This window comes from Triticum dicoccoides, chromosome 7B (genome assembly GCF_002162155.2).
Source record: "Triticum dicoccoides isolate Atlit2015 ecotype Zavitan chromosome 7B, WEW_v2.0, whole genome shotgun sequence".
Lineage (NCBI taxonomy): Eukaryota > Viridiplantae > Streptophyta > Magnoliopsida > Poales > Poaceae > Triticum > Triticum dicoccoides.
Window position 1 is genome coordinate 493554607 of NC_041393.1, and position 20417 is coordinate 493575023.

The 20417-nt window shown below is 48.6% G+C and overlaps 1 protein-coding gene and 1 long non-coding RNA gene across 2 annotated transcripts; both read left to right on the forward strand.

Moving 5' to 3' along the window:
• The first annotated feature begins 1156 nt into the window (after positions 1–1156).
• Positions 1157–3834, forward strand: LOC119335653 (uncharacterized protein At3g27210-like). Its single transcript, XM_037607757.1, has 3 exons — positions 1157–1642; positions 2617–2700; positions 3213–3834. The coding sequence occupies exons 1-3, from the start codon at positions 1477–1479 to the stop codon at positions 3491–3493; spliced, it is 531 nt and encodes a 176-aa protein (XP_037463654.1). The 5' UTR covers positions 1157–1476; the 3' UTR covers positions 3494–3834.
• A 727-nt stretch (positions 3835–4561) lies between these two features.
• On the forward strand, positions 4562–5171 carry LOC119335690. The gene is made up of 2 exons (XR_005161979.1): positions 4562–4882; positions 4971–5171. It is a non-coding gene; the product is annotated as an uncharacterized LOC119335690 (long non-coding RNA).
• Positions 5172–20417: the final 15246 nt, after the last annotated feature.

The following is a 20417-nucleotide window of genomic DNA, read 5'->3' on the forward strand; positions in this document are numbered from 1 at the left end:
GTCATGAAAGACGATCTTTGGCGACATTTCATTTTTCATCGCGAGGGTTTTTGTCAGTGAATAGAGCAAATTTTGTAGTGACCACACATCAAAGCATACTACCAATCCATCCATGACCACTACCTATCAATCCTTGCCGACATGGAAACAACTCTTAGCATGTTTCAAAAGTTCAAATCCATCACAACTAGCAACTAGAACATCACAGTCACACAGATCGGAAGATCTAACCCTACCGCATGCTCACATATCTAGCTAGAACTAGTGGAGAGGAGGGGGTGATTGAACTCACAGACGTCATCGGAGGGGCCACGGAGGAGGCGCTGAACACGTCAATGAAGAGGAGCAGTCGATTCACCGTCGCCGTCAACCTGTTGCCGGAGCAGTTACGCCGCTTACGTCCTTATCGATGTGGATCCACACCGGAGGGAAAGCTTGAGAGGTGGGAAATGGTGGCGGGAGTTTTGCCGCTGCGGTCACCCTGGCCATATAGGGGGACCGAATCGGTGGACGGTGACGCGAAATCGTCCTGTAGCCTTTTTGGAGACGTGCGCAAGCTCCCGCCATCTCCCTGCTCGCAGCTGGTCAGCGCCGCGTTCCCCTCCCCTGCAACGCTCGAGTCTGGCTCGCTAGAAACTGCTGACTCGGGCGTTCCTAGATGGTCTGGCTGAGGACTGCTTTAAGGTTCGTGCGGGCCAAATTTTTGATGCGGGCCAGGCAACCAAACATCATGTTTTCTTTCCGGGCGGGCCTGACTGGGCGTAATGCGAGTAACCAAACACATTCCAATTGTTTTTTTCATGTCTGTGGGGATTATCATCCATCTCCCAATGCCAAACTACCAAAATACCTTTTTCTTCATTGCTTTGAGATTCATAATCTCTTATAAGTGGGGTATACCTCCACCCAAAGAAGTTTTTCTACTGTGCCGCCGACCTTTTTTTTTCCTTCAAAAAAGAAGATAACTCTGGCCTAATGCACACAACCAACAATAACTCCGTCGAGCTAGCTAGGGAATTCTGTTCGCCATCTACAACCGCAAGTTTCCGCCATTCCCTGCAGCGGATCAGAAAGTGGTTGCATATTTCTCAGAATGGCAGGGTTAGCATTGAAGCAACCTTCCAACCATAAACCTGCATCCATCACTCCTCACATTCCCACTCTCTTGCCCAAAACAAGCAGCTTTTCTCACTCAAAGAGGTCCATATGCATATCTCATACACACGACACAACCAATGAACCTTTTTATGAGCCCACCTCTTGTCTTGCACAAACCCCAAGCCAGATCCGTATATCATGCTGCTTTGCCTCTTCATGTCCACACTGGAAGCCACAGTCCACTCTGCTTCCCTCCCTAAAACAAATCATCTCCCGCTGACTCTGCACGTTGCGTCAGATCTCTAGCTCGTGTCAACTCTGAACGCCCATGCTACATGTTGTTTGACCTTGCAAAGTGGAGCAGGAGCAGGGGGGGGCATGAAGTTGATCCGCAGGGGCAAGCGTTCAAGGGCGAAGAAGGGCTCGTCAGCTCCGTTGCAATCTACCGGAGATGTTGATGGTGGAAGCGGGGGTGGCTCCAATAGCAGGCAAGTGGCGCCTGAGAACGTCCTCCCGGCTGAATCGACTACAGTCGCTGGCTATGGTAGTGTTCTTTTCCTTCTCGCCTTGTGTGTGTTTCTACATTCGTAGTAGGTGTGGATCATGGAGGGTCTCCCTTTGTTGACTCATCAAGCGAGAGATGAAACGAGCAGTGAGAAGCCAAGTAGGTTTTACCCTGCATGGACGATGGTCCGGATCGGTCAGGTTGTCTTCTCATTGTACGAGAACCATGGCGGTTGATTTTCCTTAGTTTGTTTGCTTTTTGGCTGTGGCATCCTATTATGCAGAGTCCAGGTATACCAACTCTTTGTGGTTGTACGGCCTCACAATGCGACGTTTGAGTCAATAGATTTTCTTTATCAAGTTTTTTGCTTATTGCAAAGTGGTCATGCATCAATTCTTGGGTTTCGGAATTTAGAAACGGTGGAATTTCCTGAAAAACAATGGCAGATCATATACGCATTTTTTTCTCTCTCTAGCTTTTAGCAAATTTTGTCATCGGATCCATGCGTTGCGATATAGCCCTCAACACTAATAGATAGTTACTTATTCTAGTGAAAATTCATTTTCTTATAGTTCATTGGATGATAGCTTCAGTTCAAGCAATTGTCTTTCCCAATATGCAAGCGTCAGTTTCTGTATTGTTCAGGAGGAAAATGGCTTATCCTACGAAACTATGGCTAACATATAATCAGATTACAGGAAATAAGTAATGAGGATTATTTGCATATGTAGCTTTCCACAGGAAGATTTGCTGCCCTAGTAAAGAGAAGCACCAAGATATTTTGTTGGCATTTCTCTACGCAGAATGTTGGAGCTGATTCCCTGCATCTCTTAATCATGTCAGAAAGTAGGGGCATGCACGTTTCCTCTGCTTTATGATGAACGGCAGGAGGAACGTGGGTCCTGCTCCTGCATAATTGTTGTCTAGGGGTCGTTGAGCTATTCTCATCATGGTCATTTATTGTGTTTGAAAAATTGTCATCACGATTAAGTTATCAATCATTTTCCATGCAGCTAGCAGCAGAGATGAAGCTTTCTACGAAGCCTCTCCATGGTTAGACTCGGACTGTGAAGACGATTTCTTCAGTGTAAATGGAGGTAACGATGTAAAACTAACTCACGTAACTCGTAGCCAGAAAGGAAATTTTCCAAGAAGTCCGGTGCTGCGAGAATCACTTTCGCTTTCGGACGCAGAGTTTTTGCACCCGAGCTGAATAGTAAAATCGAAATAAAACCGAAAAAATTCAAAAAATCCAAATTTTTTTTGGGAGAAACATTGACAAAAGTTTTAAGTGCTTGCGAAAATTCATCATGAAATCACATTACTAGAAGGTGTGGCAAAAAAAAAACAAATCGGTACTCTGAAAATGCTACTTTTAAAAGCATTTTTGAACACTGAATTTTTTTTTTTGCCACGCCTTACAGGAATGTGATTCCATAACGATATTTTGCAAGATTTTAAACTTTTGTCAATGTTTCTCCAAAAACAAAATAGTTTTTTTTGAAAAAAATATCGATTTTTTTGAAATTTTACTGTTCACTGAGCTCAAATGAGCTCGGGAGCAGAAAGACAGCACTTTCGCTTTCTGAACCACATTTGTGTATCTCAGATGGTACACCCGCGAGAACATTCAGCACAACTGCAAGCAACCAGGCCACAGCTGCTGCATTTGAACCTCAGACAAAGCTGCCCACGCTGGAGGCGATCCTCAAATCCGATCCCCTGAAGCCAACCCCACAGAGGAAGAAGCTCGGTGACCTCCTCAAGGAGAAGCAAGAAAGCGCCGATGGCGCCGGCCACATCTCCAGGGCTCGCGGCGGAGGCGGAGCTGGGCGGTGCTGCATCCCTCAGTTGTCGCGGGTCATCAGCCACAGGGAGAGGAGAAATTAAGGGCAAGTGACAAGGCAAGACCGGGGATGATGGCAAGTCGATCGGGGTTTGTTGAAACTGATCAGTTTCCGTCGGTTAAATTCCTGTCGGCGTGTACAATTTCAGATTGCCTTATGGAACAGTCGCAGCAAACAATTTAGCCATCCAAATGTATATACACAAGCGTGCCACATGCATGCAGTACAAGAGCAACCAGTTCTAGATGTGGGTTTCTATACTACTATATGATCTGTTGGCTGTTTAAGTTGGAATGAAGTGTACCTCTGCTAATAACATTTCTGTCAGATGATTTATTCCGATACTGCGGACTTGCATTGTATTTTACATATTTTTGAAACCGATTATCATATTGCAGTGCATAGTATAATCGATTTTGTAAGATAAGAGTAAAATACACTCATGGTACCTATACTCTTGGAGATAATTCCTTTTTTTTGTGGGGGTGCGATAATTCAATTTGATGTCCAGGCTCATCCACACCCTGTGAATAGTACAATAAAAGAATACCAAACAAATTCAGAAAAATCCAAAAAAAATTATGGTGCAACATGCTCTAATGTGTGATGTTGTGCAAAATTTCAGGCATTTTGGACATTCAAGGAGCTCGTGGCAAAAAAGAAAAATAGCGAATGTGAATAGTGTTATTTTCAAAAGTGTCTCACACACCTGAAAGTTGTGTTTTATGCCACGTGCTTCTCAAATGTCCAAACTACATGAAATTCCGTACGCGCATCACGCACATGAGCATCTTGCACCACCAAAAAAAAAAGAATTTTCTTTGAATTTTTCTCTCTATTTAAACGATTTTACTTTTCACACCCGGGCTTATCAAAAGTCTAGGTGCATAATAGTCGCGCCCCTTGGAAAGCACAAATTACGGTCATTATGCTTGTGCCGGTTGCTCACCATATGGTCACCGGCGTTCGAAACAGACGTGTTTGGGACAACTGGTGTAGTAGGCATGAAAAGTTGTTGCATATTTTGCACTTAGTTCCCTATTGTGTCTTTCATTTTCGCCCCCACCCCAAACCCCTAGCCCAATCATTCTCCATTCGAACCAAATATCTATCCCATCATCCAGCCAATCGCCCCTCCACCTTAGCCGCGTTGTCTCGACCATGCCATCGTCGCCCTCGCCGAGCTAATCGCCCCCTCGCTGTTCACTCGTCGTGCACCTCCACAGGCACACATGATACCTTTTTCATGTTCCTTCCTCCGCCGCGCGCTCGTCCATGAAGGCCATGTCGGCCACAAGCTCGTCCGGGACATGCGGCGTTGCTTCTCTGTGCTATCTAATCAAGCGCCATGATTGCAGTCGATTAGTCAAGTGTTACTTCTTACAAACCCCAACCATACGAACATCTTCTTCTATAAAGGCATCACCACAATGTGAGCCATTTATAGTATCTTGATCTCTATTGTTGCGGGCATTTATTCTTGGTTTGATATGGTTATATTTATTTTGGCAAATCCTAAGGAATGGGGCTGCGATTTCTGGCAATGGGAGCTCTCGTATGTTCTGTATTTGGTGCAACATGGCGATCTGGGGGAGCATGTGGTGCAAGATGAAGAGATATAATAGATGAGAAGATATGTAGTTCCAAACGTAGCAGTAGGAAATAAAGTAGTGGTTGTCTTGAAGGAGATGGTTGCTTTACAATTTTGCACTAGTTGTATTCTATGGAGTTGCAATCATAAAGATGTGATCCATGTGTTGAGGAACTTTGCTCATTTATCAAGTGATGAATGTGATTTTTATCAAGTTTAAGTCAATATTTGATCATATACCATGTATCATGTCAAAGAATGTGTTTCTCAATGACGTCAACCTTCGAACTCACCTTTGAACCTCAATATTTCGATGTGGTCAACGTTTGGACTCGCCTTAAATCCTTGATGCCTCAATGTCGTCAACATAATTCGAACTCGCCTTTGAAGCTCGATGTCGTCAACCTTCGGACGCACCTTGAGACCTCGATGCCTCAATGTCGCCAGCCTTCAGACTCGCCTTCGAACCTCGATGTCTCAATGTGGTCAATCTTGCCCTTGTACCTTGAGGGTGTGAGAGCCTGGCTTAATAGAAATGATAGACTACTCATATCAATAAGGAATTGCTTCTCCTCTGGGAGCCCATTTGAAAAGAACTTCAAAGTTAAGCGTGTTTGGCTTTGTGAGATTCTAGGATGGGTGACCGACTGTGAAATTGGTCCAAGGTGCGCACGAGTGAGCATAAAATGTGTAAGAAAGACTAGTATTGGTCTGTGGGGACAGGCTAGATCCCGTCAGGCGTAACGACCAGGAACCGGTGGCTTTGATCGGGGCGTTCCAATTGGTATAGAAGCCGACCCTCGCGGTTACACGGACATGCAGGTTAGGTGCGCGGACATGTGGCGCATGGCGCGTGTGGCCCGTTGTGGCACACAGCTTGACACATATGCCTGACTGGACGCAGATACATGTGCCAAGAGGAAACATTCTGATGGGCCGACGAGGACGTGGGTTCCTTTGAGTTGGGGTGTGAGAGTTTGGCTTAATAGGGATGATGGACTACTCATATCAACAAGGATTTCCTTTTTTTTTGAGAGTCCATTTGAAAATGTTAGACTAGGTAGTTCTATACCGTATGCACCTTGTATAGATCACCATACGGTATAGTACGGATCGTGCAGCAGTTGTATAGCTAGTGGTGCCCGTCCTAAGGTAGTGGCATACCCACGATCTTGGCTCGGCTGATGACAGCAACCTGTACTTAAACCCAGCCTCTGAGCATAATCGATGTGTGTTGAATCCCAATCCTTCTCCTCTCCTCAACATGGTATCAGATACCCGCGACCAGAACCCCTTTGCTCCGGTCGCCGATTCCGCTTCCGCCATGGACGACAACCCCGTCCTCTCCCCTCGTTCCTCCGTCGACAGTGCGGCCGGCGTCCTCAACGCTGCTCCTCTCCAGCACGTCGACCCACCCGCGCCCGCCGCGCCCGCGGCGCCTACCGCGCCACCTCCCTCCTTTCCCTCTGCCATCCTCCAGACCATCGACATCCGTCACCATGTTCCTGTCATCCTCGATCTCCTCGTCGGCAACCACGCTCAGTGGCGGCGCCACTTCGACACGGTGCTTGGCATGTTCGGCCTGCGTGCGCACGTCGACGCCGAGGCGGTTCCACGCCCCGCCGACCCCGAGTGGCAGATGGCCGACCACACCGTCATCCACTGGCTGTACGCCACCATCTCGCCGGAGCTTCTCGATGCGATCATGCAGCCCGAGGACACGGCTCACACCGTGTGGCTCACCGTCGACGAGCTCTTCCGCAACAACCAGATGGCCCGTGCGGTGTACGTCGACGCTGAGTACCACGCCACCGTCCAGGGCGACATGACGGTGATGCAATTCTGCACCAAGCTCAAGACCTTCGCCGACCAACTGCGTGATCTGGGCCAGCCGGTAACTGACCCACGGTAGGTCTTCCATCTCCTCCGCGGCCTCAACCGCCAGTACCACTCCGTCATCCCGCATATCACCTGCCAGAACCCGCTCCCGACGTTCCTCCAGGTGCACTCCTTCCTTCTTTTGGAGGAGCATCGCGCTGAGCAGGCGGCTCGGCAGCAGTCCGCCCACGCTCTCTACGCTGGGCGCGGCTCCCCCGCACCTACCACACCAACTCCTTCGCCGCCTGTAGACGCCGCGCGTGGCCGTGGCCGCTCGCGCCGTCGCGGCCGCGGGAACGGCAGCGCCCCTGCACCACCCACTGGCGCGCCACCGCGTCCACCTACCTACCCCGCGCCGGCTCCTGGTGCCAACTCCTGGACGGGGCTCATCCAGGCCTGGCCTATGCCCTGGCGCGCTCCGGGCGTCGGCGTCCTCGGACCACGCCCCGGCACGCCTCACCAGCAGGCCATGTTCGCCCCGCCTGCGCCGCCCGGCTATGGCGCCCCTGGTGGACCACCTCCTGGCTACGGCTACCCTGGCGGCTCCTTCCATGGCTATGGCTCCCCGGGCGCCAGCTCGTCCACCGCGCCGCCGCCTCAGCCATGGGACATGCAGTCCCTCCAGGCGGCGCTCCACAGTGCCACAGCCGGGCCTTCTTCGTCGGGCACGGCTTCCGAATGGTACCTCGACTCCGGGGCCTCCTCTCACATGTCCTCGTCGCCTGGTAACCTCCATTCCCTCCGTCCATGTCACTCCCCCTCTCATATAATTGTTGGCAGTGGAGCCCACCTACCGATCACCCACATCGGTGACGGTGCTCTCATCGAGGGAACATCACCTATCCAACTCCGCAACGTCCTCGTTTCTCCCTCTCTCATTACAAACTTACTTTCAGTACACCGCATTTGTCGTGATAATCCTGTTTCTGTCGAATTTGACGCTTTTGGCTTCTCTGTCAAGGACCTTCGAACCAAGGTGGTGATCCTCCGATGTGACTCTGACGGTGATCTCTACTCTGTTGGTCGCCCGACGCTCCCCTCGCGTTCGGCCTTCGCCGGTTTCGTCGACTCCACTCTGTGGCATCAGCGGCTCGGACACGCTTCGCTCCGTCTGGACGCTGATCTTCTTAGCTTCAGCAAGTCCACCCCGCATTCGTGTCATGCATGTAGTTTGGGCAAGCACGTCCGCCTGCCATTTAGCAGTTCCACCAGCACCAGCATGTTTCCCTTTCATGTACTGCATCTTGATGTATGGACATCTCCTGTTGCGAGCATCTCTGGCTATCAGTTTTATTTGGTTGTGCTAGATGACTACACACATTACGTGTGGACGATTTCCCCTCAAACACAAATCGTAAGTGCTCCCTGTTTTACTTGATTTCTATGCTTATGTCAAAACACAGTTTCAGCTTCCTGTTTTCTCGCTCCAAACCGACAACGAGCGTGAGTTCGATAGTGCTGCCGTTCGGTCTCTCCTCAGTCGCCACGGCACTCATCTCCGGCTCTCGTGTCCTTACACAAGCCAGCAGAACGGGAAGGCCGAGCGCATCCTCCGGACGCTCAACGACAGTGTGCGTGCTCTCCTCTTTCATGCATCCATGCCGGCGCGTTTTTGGGTCGAAGCCCTCAACATAGCCACCTATCTTCTCAATCGCCGGCCATGTCATGCTAGCACACCACGCACGCCCCATGAGCTTCTCCTAGGTGTCGCTCCTGACTACTCCCTCCTACGCGTCTTCGGGTGCTTATGCTATCCAAACCTCACTGCCACGGCCAAACACAAACTTGCTCCTCGCTCCACCGCGTGTATCTTCCTTGGCTACCCGTCTGACCACCGCGGTTATCGGTGTTTTGACCCCACGACGTGCCGCGTGCTCACGTCTCGCCATGTTCGCTTCCACGAGTCGATCTTCCCCTTCGCCACACAACCCACAGTTAACCCCGCCGCTCCACCACCGCCTGCGTTTGCTCCTCCCGTTTTGCAGGTTCCTATGGGCGAGCGGCGCCTCCGTGATCACGCGCTGTGCTCTTCTCCACGCGTGGCTGCTGGCTCGTCGCCGGCGCACTCTACGTCGAGTGCCTCGCGCGCGCATGCTGGGCGTTCAAACTCCCCCGCTGGATCTCCATCGGACGGCTCGGGCGCGGACCCGCGCCCCCTCGCCATGTAGTCACGTGGGAGCGCTGACCTATCGGGCGCCGCCTCGGCCACGAGCTCGCGCCTTCCCGCCATGCAGTCGCTTGGGGGCGTTGATCTTTTGATCGACGGCTCGGCTGCAACCTCCTGCTCCACCAGTTCTTCGTCGTCTTCCTCGCCCGCGGCTTCTCCTTCGGCCGCTCCTCCTGCAGCGCCCCGGCGGATGGTCACGCGCGCGCAGACTGGCGTCTTCCGCCCCAATCCGCGCTACCACAACAGCCTCGCCGCCACTACAAGCACGTCCGGGGAGGTCTCGCCGGTCCCTGCCTCGGTACGCGTCGCCGTCCGCGACCCCAATTGGCTCGCCGCCATGCGCGATGAGTTCGACGCCCTTGTGCGCAACCGCACTTGGGAGCTCGTGCCACGTCCGCCCGGTGCCAACCTCATCACCGGCAAATGGGTCTTCAAGCACAAGTACAATGCCGACGGCTCCCTTGAGCGCTAGAAGGCCCGCTGGGTTGTGCGAGGATTTCGCCAGCGCGCCGGCGTCGACTACAGCGAGACCTTCTCGCCGGTCGTCAAGCCTGCTACCATCCGCACCGTGCTCACCTTGGCTGCCTCGCGCGGCTGGCCAGTTCATCAGCTTGACGTATCCAATGCATTCCTCCATGGTACGCTGGATGAGGAGGTCTTCTGTCTTCAGCCCGCTGGCTTCGTCGATGCCGATCGCCCACACCACGTCTGCCGCCTCTCCAAGTCCCTCTACGGCTTGAAGCAAGCGCCGCGCGCGTGGTTCCTTCGGTTTGCCGGCTTCCTCAAGACCATCGGCTTCGTCGCCACGCGGTCTGACTCCTCGCTCTTCGTTCGACGCCACGGCTACGACACTGCCCTTCTCCTTCTCTACGTCGATGACATCGTGCTCACGGCATCATCTGTCGCCGCCCTTCGCCACGTTGTCACCCAGCTCACCGCTGAGTTTGCCATGAAGGATCTCGGAGCTCTTCACTTTTTCCTCGGCATCCGCGTCATGCGCACGCCGGCCGGCTTCTTCCTCTGTCAGCAGCAATATGCTGCCGACATCTTGGACCGCGCTGGCATGGACACTTGTCGGCCATCACCCATGCCGATCGACACGAAGAGCAAGCTGCCCACCGCCGATGGGCCTCGCGTCGACGACCCCTCCGCCTACCGCAGCATCGCTGGCGCCCTGCAGTACCTGACGATCACGCGCCCCGAGCTTGCCTACGCCGTCCAACAGATCTGCTTGCATATGCACGATCCCCGGGAGTGCCATCTCGGGTTGATCAAGCGTGTGCTGCGGTACGTGCGCGGCACGCCGGCGCTCGGGCTCCATCTCCGCGCCTCGCGCACTCTGGACCTGCGCGTGTTCACGGACGCGGACTGGGCGGGCTGCCCCGACACCCGCCGCTCTACCTCTGGTTTCTGCATCTACCTCGGTGACGCGCTCGTCTCCTGGTCGTCCAAACGCCAGGCCGTCGTCTCTCGCTCCAGTGCAGAGGCCGAGTACCGCGGTGTCGCCAACGCCGTCGCTGAATGCATCTGTCTCCGGCAGCTCCTCGGCGAGCTCTTCTGCCCCGTCGACAAGGCCATGCTCGTCTACTGCGACAATGTGTCAGCCGTGTACCTGTCTGCCAATCCAGTACATCACCGCCGCACGAAGCACGTTGAGCTTGACATCCTCTTCGTCCGTGAACGGGTGGCGCTCGGCGAGTTCCGTGTTCTCCACATCCCCACTCGCCAACAGCTCGCTGATATCATGACCAAAGGTCTGTCGACGGAAGTTTTCTCTGAATTCCGGTCCAGTCTTTGCGTCGCTGGTACCGACGTCGCGACTGCCGGGGGGGGGGGGTGTTAGACTAGGTAGTTCTATACCGTATGCACCTTGTATAGATCACCATACGGTATAGTACGGATCGTGCAGCAGTTGTATAGCTAGTGGTGCACCTCCTGAGGTAGTGGCATACCCACGATCTTGGCTCGGCTGATGACAGCAACCTGTACTTAAACTCAGCCTCTGAGCATAATCGATGTGTGTTGAATCCCAATCCTTCTCCTCTCCTCAACAAACTCCAAAGTTAAGCATACTTGGCTTGAAGCGATTCTAGGATGGGTGACCGACCAACAAGTTGGTCTCACATACGCAACAAGTTGTCATCTTGCATGTTCGGTACTACGTGGACACATGTCCCGAAACACCTTCCGGTCAATATTATACTTTATCTAGTTCTTTGCACATAGTAGAAACCAAAAAAATAGTTTTGAGTGGATTGTCAAATTTCTTTGTTTCCTATGAAACTCAATCCAAAGAAAAAATCCTTTATTTTTCCTATGAGCAATTTCTTGAATCGAAAGGATGAACAGTGTTGTCATAAGAAAATTTCCTCTTCCTGTGCTTTTTTCTGTGAATCAAAGAGGAGTGGAGTAGGGTAACGAGCTGGCCGTGCGCAATATCCAGCAGGTAGATCACGAGATAAAAAGAAGAAGCTGACTTTGCAAGAACAAGATCAACAGATCAAGTGTGTGTGGTTTAGCGTTTCCGTGAAATAAAATTGGTATACTGTAAGAAACGCGTACGTCTATCACCAATCCCGTCATTCGTTATCACGCCAACACACGTACAGCTACGAATCCAGATGAGCGGATAAGGCAGCTGCTAATCAAGATGACGATAAGCCACGTTTATCTTTAGCACCATCAGTTCATCCCTCGGGCCGTCCAATCAACGAAGCCATTGGTCGCAAGAACACATCTCAGGTACAGTACAACTTAATAATATCTCGAATAAGTAAGTAGCAACTCTGTTTGTCCGAGCCAGAACCATATACCATCCCTGTCGAGAATTTCCCGCGACGGCGACGGTTAGATCGAGGCGATCGGCGACCCGGCCCGCCACTGGTTCCAACGCGCGGCGTCGCAGCCTCCAGGTCGCCGGGCAGCACGGCCGAGGAAGCGAACGCAACCGGATCCACATAAAAGGAACCCGGCGAAAACTGGAGCCATACGGCCGCGCGCTGGCCGGAACCGAAGAAGGGATAAATCGGGACAAGAAAGCAACAGGAGGCAGGCAGCCGAGAAAGATCACGGTCAAGGCGGGCGAATGGGCGCCACAAAATCCGGCGAAAATTTACGCCGGTCGCCTTTTGGGGGTCACTAAAAAGTTTCGGCTGGAGCTGGCCTCCCTCTTGAGAGGCTTCTAGGTTTCAGCAGTTGGTTGCGTGCTTGCTTGCTAGCCATTGTTTGTCCTGTCAAGCGCGAATGTGTTCAAGCGTTCGTCAGATATTTCTTGTTTATTTGGGGTGAGTGTAACCTGTAAGCGAGTGAAGGACACTGCGACAAACAAGCCTGGGAAAGAAAATGCACCGCACTGTTGGGACTTACTGAGATGCAAGGCCACAGACAACATATGTGTAGTGGAGAAGACCAGATCTTTCGAGTCCACTGTCATGCTCATCTGCGCACAGGTCTTCCGCGATACCTCGCAGCAACGTTCAGTTCACGGACTTTGCATTCAGACCGTAGAGGAAATCAAACCATGGGCAGTGGCCAGAGCGGCGAGGATTGACAATGTACGAGTAAGAGCTTTGCATGTTGGTTCATTAAGGTTGGAAGAAAGAACACACAACTGCTTAGAAAAAATATCAAAATGCTCATGTGGGTGTTCTGACATGGCGATGAAAAGTTTAGTCCCACCTCACAAGTGAAGAAGAGTTGAGATCCCTTTATAAAACAATTTTAGATGTGTTTAAGAGTTGAGATCTCTGCTATGATTTCTAAGACCTGATTTAGCTTGGATACCCCTAAATTGAATTTCTATTTTCAAAAATGCGGTTTACCAATTTTTAATGACGCTAAGGTTCAACCTAAGCCATCTTTTCTTTAACTTTTTCCTTTCGATACTAAGAGAAGATTGAAATGGATAAGATAAAATATTGGCATTCTATTAATTTTCATTTTTCCATTTATTTAGTTAGTTTTTCTTAATGAAATTGAAATTATTAACTAAAGGGCATAATACAAATAAAGAAACAACTTCGCGAACCAGGTTCAGTCTCACTAAATAAAAATGTTTTATTTAAACCATTTTTTTATTTTTATAAAACCTAGATCAGATCGCATCTACTCTACCTCCTTGCGGATTGACCACCACCTTTTGGCTCGCCGCCGCTGCTTTCGGCGACCCTATCCCGTCCACCGCATGTACAGCTTTAGGCCTCCAGAAGCCCAGCCTTTGCGATCATGCACTGGGAGAAGGGCGATCATACACCGACTGCTTCCCGTTGTTCATCTTCGTCCACTACTTCATCTACGTCATCATCACCTTCGACATCACCATGTTCATCGAAGCCGAGAAGAAGACTGTCGAGGAGACCGCCGCTGCAGCTATGACTTGACCGACTGGAGGGTATAACTTGTTTATCCCTCTCCTATTTATTTTTTTTGTTGGTTGTATTGGCTATTTATTTAGATATTTCCGCTATGCGTGTAGTATGTGCCTACATCATAACATATCAGGATGAGTTTAATATTGTCAATGCCATGCTTATAGTTTATTTCCGGATTAGATTTATAAAATAAATGCTAATTATTCCAATAATCCAAAACCTAGTGTTTGTAGGAAATTTTCGAATCATAGAGTTGCTGCAACACTGAAACTGAACCCATTTACGGGTGCACATTCTAAGCGTTAGCAGACAAAAACTACTTTATGGCTCACAACAATGAACATGTTCTGGGTCGCTGGTGGTACTCTTCAACAAACGGTTACTCCTGATAAGAATAAGGCGTTCAAGGAGGCCACCATCATCTTTGTTTGATCCATTATGAGTGTGATCAAAGATAATCTAGTGACAAATATCTGTGTATGTGGGTTGACAAGGACTTGTGGATGCTCTCGAACCTAAATCATGCAACTGATGCTAGAAGCGAGATGTATGCCATGGAGCAGTTCCATGATTACTGGATAGTTGAGAACCGCCCTGTATTGGACTAGGCCCATGAGATACAATACATCGTTAAGGAGCTCGAGCTCCTTAAGTGTTAGTTACCAGGAAAATTTGCCGCGGGATGCATAATTGCTAAACTGCCTCCTTCCTAGAGGAGCTTTTCTACTACTTTGAAACATAAGGGACGTGAATTCTCAACAGAGGTTGTCATCGGTCATCTGAGTGTTGAGCAGAATTTGAGAGCAAATGAATCACACGGTAAAGGAGTCGAGGGATCTTCTGTCGCCAATATGGTACAAAAGAACTTCCACATGTTCGAGGGAAAGAACGGTCCAGCAGAATATTGACTTAAAAAGAAGGGTAAGAAGAACTTCAAGAAGCACGAGAAGAAAGATGGTTGCTTCATTTGTAGTGACGATGGTCATTGGGCCAACAAGTTCCTGAACAAGTTTAAGAAGCCTAGATAGGAATCGAATTCTGTCAACATGACCATAAAAAACAATGATAATGGGGCATCTGGTTATGGCAATGCATTTTCTACGTTGTCAATTTGTCAGTCTACCGATTGGTGGGTTGATACATGTGCAAATATTCATGTGTGTGCTGATAGTTCGTTGTTCTTTTCTTAACATGACACCTGAGATGGGTTAGTTCTAATAGGGAAGGGTGCGAGTGCTTCTGTTCATGGTGTTTCCATGGTCGATCTAAAGTTTACTTCGGTTGCAGCTGAAGAACATGCAGCATGTCCCCCGCCAGCAAGAAGCATATCGTTAGTGGCTCCCTTATTTGTAAAAAAGGGGGTTTAAGTTGGTCTTCGATTCAAATAAAGTAGTTATTTTGAAATATGGATTTTTCTTGGAAAAGGTCATGAATGCGGAGGATTGTTCCACCTTTCTCTAACGGATTGTTGTAATAAAGTTGTTGGCCATTTTTGAATACTAATGAATCTAAGGGTTTGCATTCACGTCTTTACCACATTAATTTTGGTTGTACGACACAACTAACTGAGCTGAATTTAATCAGGAGTTTCACTTTAGCCAAAGATTCTAAGTGTTGTGCGTGTGTGCAACCAAAGCAATCTTGTAAGCCTCACAAGGCTGCGGAGGAGAGACATTTGTCACCATCGGAGCTCATACATTCTGATCTCTATGAGATGAACGGTGTGTTGACTAAAGATGGAAAGAAATACTTCATGACACTGATAAAGGATTTCACTATATATTTATATGTGTATGTGCTAAACACTAAAGGTGAGGCTCTACACTACTTCAAAATCTGTAGTGTAGAAGTTGAGAATCAACTTGAATAGAAAATTAAATGAGTTTAGACAGATCATGGTGGAGATTAAATCTTGAATGAGTTTGATTCCTTCTGTGCGGAACATGATATTATTCATGAGAGGATGCCTCCCTATATACCCCAATCAAATGGGGTTGCTGAGCGGAAAAACTATACTCTAACATATTTGGTTAACATCATGTTAGATACATCGGGTTTATCCAAGGCATGATGGGGGAGGCTATACTGACATTACAGCATGTCTTGAATAAGGTTCCCACAAAGGATAATGAGAACACTCCCTATGAGCACTAGGAGCATAGAAGAACGCCAATCTTACTTACGCACATGCGGTTATTTGGCAAAATTCAACGTGTCGATCACCAAAAGGTGTAAACTTGGACCAAGGACCGTCGGTGTGTTAATTTAGGCTAAGCTTAGAGTTGGATATATATTTCTAGTGGTGAAATATCACTACTGGGGAAAACCTTATAGGTAGAGGCTGAACTGCATCGCAGGTAAGAGGCACACGCTACTGCTAATTTACTGCAGCGCTGGTAGGAAAAGTGATACGTCTCCAACGTATCTATAATTTTTTTATTGTTCCATGCTATTATATTATCCATCTTGGATGTTTTATATGCATTATTTTGCTATTTTATATCATTTTTTGGGACTAACCTATTAACCTAGTGCCCAGTTCCAGTTGCTGCTTTTCCTTGTTTTTGTCTTTTACAGAAAATCAATACCAAATGGAACGAAACTTTTTGACGATTTTTCTTGGACCAGAAGAAACCTAGGAAACTTTGGGAGGAGGCCAGAAGGCCCACGGGTGAGCCACAAGCTCACCATGCGCGCCCTAGGTGGTGCGCCCTATGAGCTTTTATGCCCCCCTTGTGGCTCCGCTAACCCTAATCTCAACTCCATAAATACCCAAATATTCCCCAGGTACTAGAGGGCACACCAAAAAATACTTTCCGCCTCCGCAAGCTTCTGTTCTTGTGAGATCCCATCTTCAGGCCTTTTCTTGCACTCTAGCGGAGGGGGATTCGATCATGAAGGGCCTCTACACCAACCTTCCTACCCTTTCGATGATGTGTGAGTAGTTTACCACAGACCTACGGGTCCATAGCTAGTAGCTAGATGACTTCTTCTCTCTCTTTGACCTTCAATACAACTCCTCGATGTTCTTGGAGTTCTATTTGATGTAATCTTCTTTTGCGGTGCATTTGTTGAGATCCGATGAATTGTGGATTTATGATCAGATTATCTATGAATATTATTTGAGTCTTCCCTGAACTATTTTATGCATGCTTAAGATAGCTTTGTATTTCTCTCCGATCTATTGATTTGGTTTGGCCAACTAGATTGATTTATCTTGCAATGGGAGAGGTGCTTTGTAACAGGTTAAATCTTGCGGTGTCCTCGCCCAATGACAAAAGGGGTAGTGAGGCACGTATTTGTATTGTTGCCATTAAGCAAAAGATGGGGTTTATACCATATTGATTGGATCTATCCCTCTATATCAAGTCATCTTGCTTAAGGCATTACTCCGTTCTTGTTAACTTAATACACTAGATGCATGCTGGATAGCGGTCGATGTGTGGAGTAATAGTAGTAGATGCAGGCAGGAGTCAGTCTACTTGTCACAGACGTGATGCCTATATTCATGATCATTGCCTTGGATATCGTCATAACTATGCGCTTTTCTATCAATTGCTCAACATTAATTTGTTTACCCACCGTATGCATTCTTTCAAAAGAGAAGCCTCTAGTGAAACCTATGGCCCCGGGGTCTATTTCTCATAATATTATTTTCAGATCTATAAAACCAAAAACACAAAAATACATTGCTGCAATTTATTGATCTTTACTTTATTTTGCACTTTTATTTATCTTTTATACCCATCTCTATTAGATCTCATCCTTGCAATTAACCGTGAAGGGATTGACAACCCCTTTTATCGCGCTGGGTGCAAGTATTTGTTTGTTTGTTTAGGTGCAATTATTGGAGACTTGTGTGTTCCTCCTACCGGATTGATACCTTGGTTCTCAAACTGAGGGGAAATACTTATCTCTACTTTGCTGCATCACCCTTTCCTATTCAAGGGAAAAACCAACGCAAGCACAAGAAGTAGCAAAAGGCGCGCTATAGGTAGGCATGTAGTAGTAGCGCGGGAAAACCAAGCAGCGCTGCTGCTAAGTGGTCCCACACGATACCCACCAGGCTACCTATAGTAGCAGTGTGGCCCATTGAACTGGCGCTACTGCTAAACTGATAACAGTAGCACGTGTTACATACCCACCACTGCAACTATTGTTGCACTGTGCCACCTGGTGGGCCCCTCTTAGCAGTAGCGCGTGTCCACGACACCGCCCTACTGCTACGGCACTTAGCAGTAGCGCCCGTCCTGTACTCGCGCTACTGCTAAGTCAAATATTTCTCCCGCGCCTGTCCACTTTCTCACTCTCCCTCACTCACTCCATGTACCTCTTCCTCCTCATACCGTCGCCGCCGCATTGCCGCCGCCGTCCTCCCTCCTCCTTCCTTGGCAAGTCGCCACCCTCCTCCCACCGTCCTCCTCCGGCATCCCTCTTCTCCCTCCTCCTCGTCTCTCCTTCCTCTTGGTTCCTCCATCCCCCCTCGTCATCTGACCGCCCTCCTCCTCTCTTCTTCCTCCCTCCATCCTTCCTGGTTGCTCCCTCCTCCCTCCTTGTGCAGCCACCCTCCTCCTCTCTCCCCCTTCCCTCCCTCCTCCATCCTGCCTCTCTCCATCCCTCCTCTCTCTGTTCTTGTATAATATAGTTTTTAATGTTTTTTGAATTATTTGAATGGAATAGAAAATTTTCATTAAATGTAGGTCTTTTGAATAGAATAGAAAAATAGTAAATGTAGGTATTTTGAATAGAATAGAATAGTAAGTGTAGAGTAGAATAGAAAATTAGAATTTTTTTAGTAAATGTAGGTCTTTTGAATAGAATAGAAAATTTGTATTCGTTCGATGTAGGTATTTTGAACCAAATACCTTTAAATATTTAGTTATGCTTGCTGTCCAAATGAAATGTTAAGGTTATAAGATATACTGCAATATTGATGTCAAAATTGAACCACTAAAATGCAATGAGCATACCAAGTTTGAAAATTTCTATATAAATGCTCATGTGGTGCATGGCAGATCACTGATGAGCCGGTTGACAACACCCAAAAGATCACCGATGACACCCACATCCTCGATAGCCATCGTCCATAGTGAGTAAACATGGTCTATGTGGTTGCTTAATTACGAAAATGAAGGATATATGTTCTTTACCAAATGGCCTATGTTTGCAGGGAACACCTCCGAGTGGCCTATGTTTTGCCGAAATGTAGATTCATTTCCGTTCCGACAAATTTCAGTTGCTCGATGTCTTATTTTAGCAAAGGTGATACCAGATTTTTGTGTGGATTTCAGCATGAATTGTGCTACAAAGTAGGAAATATCGAGTGTTTGTGATTTGCTAGAATAGGAACTAAACGAGATCCCGGCAAACCATAGGCCATATTTTATGTCATTACTCGATATATGTAATGGGTTGACTGTCATTCTATCGGGGCTCCTTGTGTGACTTTCAGAGAGGAAGAATGCCGATTATTGTCGTGGGGGATCGCTTCTTCTTTCCCAGGTGCTAGATATTTTGGTTAATGCACTTTTGAAAGAAAGGAGGAGCGACCATCACCGCCGGTCAAAAAATTTGTGAGGGAGTGTCCACCATATACTGTCGAAATATCAAAGAGGAAGAATCCCGACTATTGGCATGGGCGTCGTTTCCTCTCCTTCTTCTCATGATATACCTTGGTAATGCATGAGAGAAGGAGGGGAAGCGACCATCACTGATGGTCAAAATATCTGTGAGGGACTGTCCACCATATATTGTCAAAATATCGGAGAGGAAGAATCCCGTCTATTGTTGTGTGGGTCACTGAGGGAGTCCTGGATTAGGGGGTACTTGGACAGCCGGACTGTATACTTTCGCCGGACTGTTGGACTATGAAGATACAAGATTGAAGACTTCGTCCCGTGTCCAGATGGGGCTCTCCTTGGCGTGGAAGGCAAGCTTGGCAAGAAGGGCCTCCCAGCCGTGATATCTCTGGCTTGTCGAAGCTCCTCCCGAGCAGCTCTGTTTTCAGAGCATGTTTCCTTGGCCGCTTCCAAGGCCTTCTTCAGGTCAGTCGCTTTCGCTTGGCTCTCCTTTTCAAGGAGCTCATATCGCCCATCGGCATCTTCCAGCTCAACAGCCATCTTGGCTATTTTGTCTTTGCTCTGGCGATGAGCGGCCTGCTCGGCTCTTAACTCTTCGCCGCCTTTAGGGTAGCCGCATCACTTCTCCTGGCTTGTTCCTTGGATAGGGAAAGTTCCGCCCGAAGGGCCTCCATGAAAGCAGCTCCATCTGCAGCCACAGCCTATTATAAATACTAACATCATGCTCCTCTTAAAGTATTTGCTGACAATTTACAAAATAATCACATACCCTGTGCCTTGTCAAGCCACTTGTTCACAAGTGCGATGTCGGCATCTGCCACATCAAGCTGTTGCCTCAGTTCGGTGAACTAAGCAGTCCGGTTAACCGCCGGACACTTAGCCGTCTACACATAACGCAGCGCGATCATTACTTGGGAGTATGATCCTCGGGCTGGCAACCAGAGTCTCAGGGGCTACTATCTACACAGAGCACACCTAGCGTGTGCGGTACAGCTAAAAGTTTACATATTTTTTCGTACCTCAAAGCCTTTGAGCGGGCTTGTAAAAGCTTCATTCAACCCGCTTTTGGTGAATGAAATCCTCTCAAACACCCTACTCATTAAAGTACGGTGCGCCTTTGATATAGTCGCTCGCTCTAGAAGGCCCGTCAGTGTGTCCGGCTCGGTGCCGAACAATCCCGGACTCTTCTTGTTGCTCTCTCTGGGATCCAAATACTCCGGGCTTCGGGTGGTCGAAGCATTAACTTCTGGCCTTAGTGGATCAGGAGAAATCCTCTGTGACGACACCTCGGGGTCGTCAGCCCCATGGGGCGGGGAGGCAGGAGGAGGCGTTTCGCTCTCCATCATCTCCGGAAGAAGATCCCCAGAAGACGAACTCTGTTG

Excerpts from the sequence above, each read along its gene's own strand:
- LOC119335653 (XM_037607757.1), top strand. The coding sequence starts at position 1,477 with ATGAAGTTGATCCGCAGGGGCAAGCGTTCAAGGGCGAAGAAGGGCTCG. Across the intron at positions 1,643-2,616 it reads GACTACAGTCGCTGGCTATG|CTAGCAGCAGAGATGAAGCT; the intron begins GTAGTGTTCTTT and ends TTTTCCATGCAG. Across the intron at positions 2,701-3,212 it reads TTTCTTCAGTGTAAATGGAG|ATGGTACACCCGCGAGAACA; the intron begins GTAACGATGTAA and ends TGTGTATCTCAG.